General features: G+C 44.0%; 1 protein-coding gene across 10 annotated transcripts in view; it reads right to left on the bottom strand.

Annotated features, from left to right (window-relative positions):
- Nucleotides 1-3139, bottom strand: part of LOC126515168 (acyl-coenzyme A thioesterase 1) — a 151052-nt gene that overhangs the window by 13725 nt on the left and 134188 nt on the right. For 6 of the 10 annotated variants that reach the window (XM_050164604.1, XM_050164601.1, XM_050164600.1 and 3 more), the window contains one exon: nt 2322-3035. The exons of the other annotated variants lie outside the window; for them this stretch is intronic. In XM_050164604.1, the coding sequence (XP_050020561.1) occupies nt 2430-3035 (606 nt within the window). In that variant the 3' untranslated portion in view covers nt 2322-2429. Of the gene's footprint in view, nt 1-2321; nt 3036-3139 lie in introns of those variants that run through there. 10 annotated transcript variants of the gene reach the window in all.

Here is a 3139-nt window from a genome sequence, read left to right as displayed (position 1 = left end):
GAAAGCAAACAGCACTCAAATTTGGGTGTAATGACCCAGAAACAGGAGGATCAATATAATTCAAAGCCAGCGTGGGATACATAGAGAGGTCCTGTTTTAAACAAACCCACAGACAAAGCATGCAAGAAAACAAAATGGCTAAACTCAGCCTTCAAAGAGAAAAGCTAAAGATAACCCACACCTGCTATAACCCACTCCGTTTACCAGCACAGAGTCCTCCCTAAGGTTCTACCTAGCAGTGGTTAAGTTTCTACCACACAAGCTTTGAGAGACACTTTGAAACATAGCAAACTACATACGAGAACAGGTCAATTGGGTAAAGAGAACTTATACACACAATTGTGTGGTCATGTCCTTCTAAAACAAGATCCAGGCTGGGTGGTGGTGGTGCACACCTTTAGTCCCAGCACTCACGAGGCAGAGGCAGGCAGATCTCTGTAAGTTTGAGGTCAGCCTGGTCTGCAGAGCAAGTTCCAGGAAACCCTGTCTTGAAACCCCCCCCCCCAAAAAAAAAAGAAAAGAAAAGAAAGAAAAGGACAAGATCCAAAAATGGATCACTCAGTACCAGACTCCAGGAGCCACTCTTTTGCTACAGACATTTTTTCTCTTTCTAAATGATAATTGTTTTAGTCAGGTTTACATTACTGCAATGAGATATCCAGGATATTAATTTATGAGGAGAAAATGTTTAACGTTTCTGTAATCCAGTTCAAGATCTGGGTATACCAGATGGCAAAATGAGGTCCACCTATGTCTACATCTACATTGCAGATTAGAAAGAAAGACATTAGGATTCCACAACTCCACTCATGGGCACACTCCCAGTGGCCTAAAGATCTTCTAGAAGTCACCACCTTTCAAAGATTCCCCCCCCCTGTCTGCCTCCCAAGTCCTGAGATTAAAGGCATGTGCTGCCATCACTACCCAGCTTCAACTAGGAATCTTTAAATTTTTCTTTTCATCTCATTGTGAAGCCTTTTAATCTAAAATTTTCTGTACATATCAGAGGCATCATTTGTGACACTGTGTCCGCTTGATGTTATTATTGGTACCTTGGGTATAACTGCTGTCTTGTATAGGTTTACTCTATCACATACCCCAAGAACTTAGGACAAGCAGAGTCATTGAGACAGTCAGCTAAGTACGCTGTGCCACCTGCTGCTGCTCAGGTTGTTTTTTTAACTGAAAATGATAACACAGAGAGGACTAGCTACATTCTGGTTTTCATGGCCTACCTTTGCCAAACGTAGAGCATAAAACCTTTATCCTATGATTAGATGCAAAACATCTTCATGTCATGTTGCTGCTCAAGACACGTTTCTGTCTGTAAGTCCCTAGGAAATTTTATCCGGTTTAGTAATCGTCCATGCCTCGATTTTTACAATATATTTTCTGCATGGTAATCTTTAGGGAAAAAATCCTAATATCATCTTATTTCTTTCTTCTAAATTGATAAACAGTATTCTCAGATACCACGTGTGAGCATGCTAGTGAGAATATTTTTTATTGATTTTATTGAGCTATGCATTTTTCTCTGATCCCCTCCTTTTTCTCTCTCCTCCCCTTCAACCCTCTCCCATGATTCCCATGCTCCCAATTTACTCAAGAGATCTTGTCTTTTTCTACTGCTCATGTAGATTTTGCTCCAGCTTCTGAAAACTGAAAGCTTTACTTCTACTGTGTTCATTACAGCTGCTCCAAGGCATTCACTGGGGGTTGCCTACCTGGACCCCCAAACTGCTATGATTTATGTAATTGATATAAAATGGTGTGGAATTAGCATATAGTCTGAAAAATCTTTAAAACAATATGATCACTTCCAGAATACTTATGTCCCTAAGTGGAACACTACCGCTGTATAAATAGCTCCTAAACTGTTACATAGTGTCTAAGGAATAATGGCAGGAAATAAGTTTCAAATAATTTGACCCATGGGCAGCAGTAGAGTCTGCCATGTGGATCTCACAGAAAGAAGGAGCCACTGCACATGCTTTCTTGTGCAGCAGTTACAGATTTACTTACAGCCATCTAGCACATAGTTACTGGACTGCGTTATGTAGCAGGCACGGCCAGTCCATGTTGCTCACTTCTTCTCCTATAACTGCAGCTGTCAGTCACATGCTGTGCCGGGCAGCAGATGTGCTCCACAACCTCTCAAGTTTCTTTAAAACCGCTGCCCTCTAAGGGAGAGTGGGATAGCTCAGCAGCTGAGAGCTAGCCCTCCATGCACAAGCCTTGGGTTCAATCTTCATTGCCATAAGAAGGTAGGAACCACGGTGTCCTCAAACCAATGAGGACTCAGTCCATAAAACCTTTGGGGGTGTGGAACTCAAGACTTTATTAACAGAGAGAAAAATACATGCACATCCTAACAGGGGCAGCCATTCTCAGGAGGGATCAACATCACAAGTGTCACTGCTCACAGAAAATCACAGTTTTGCTGGGATTGTTCTCACTTCAGCACCCAAATGTTTGTGGAAGAAAGTCTGGAGTTGCTGCCATGCATCCACTTGGGCCATGGCATGAGCCCTGGGCTCCCCACCAAAGACGACAGGCATCTTAATATTGGCATGTAAGGAAGCCTTGCACCAAGGAAAATAAGGGGGCTCAATATAGTGCCCGGCTTCTGGGTATAAGATGATCTGGGGCTTCTCCTTCCCATGGGCCTGCAAGCGTTTGGAGATCTCATTCGCAAAGAATTCGCTCTTCCAGTTGCGGTCATCCTGACCCACAAGGAACAGGAAGGTGGAGTCAGACCTTTCCACAGGGATGATGCTCTTCTGGTCAGGGCCTTCTAAAGGGCAATTCAGGGCTTCCAAAATATCTCTAAGGCCATCTTTGGTCACTCTGATTCGATTCATGTTAATGCTCAAAGGGGGCAGGGTCTCATCCTTGTAGTGCAGTGTTCCAGCAGCGTTGGCCATGGAGCCATTGATTATGACAGCCGCTGTAATGCCTTTCAGGAAAGAGGCCATGGAGAGGCAGAGGTCAGCCCCTTTGGAAATCCCCAGCAGGCCAATTCCTGGTCCTTTGACCTAAGAAAGAGAGAGAGAAAAGAAAGGGAATGAGTGCATCTAGAGGGTAGGGCAGTTAGTGGTGCCAACCTAGGGATGGAGGGTGGCCCTGAGCCTGACTCTCA

Source organism: Alexandromys fortis, unplaced genomic scaffold (genome assembly GCF_014885135.2).
Source record: "Alexandromys fortis isolate MF-2015 unplaced genomic scaffold, M_Fortis_MF-2015_v1.1 scaffold_159, whole genome shotgun sequence".
Taxonomy (NCBI): Eukaryota; Metazoa; Chordata; class Mammalia; order Rodentia; family Cricetidae; genus Alexandromys; species Alexandromys fortis.
This window is presented reverse-complemented; position numbering and strand designations above follow the sequence as displayed.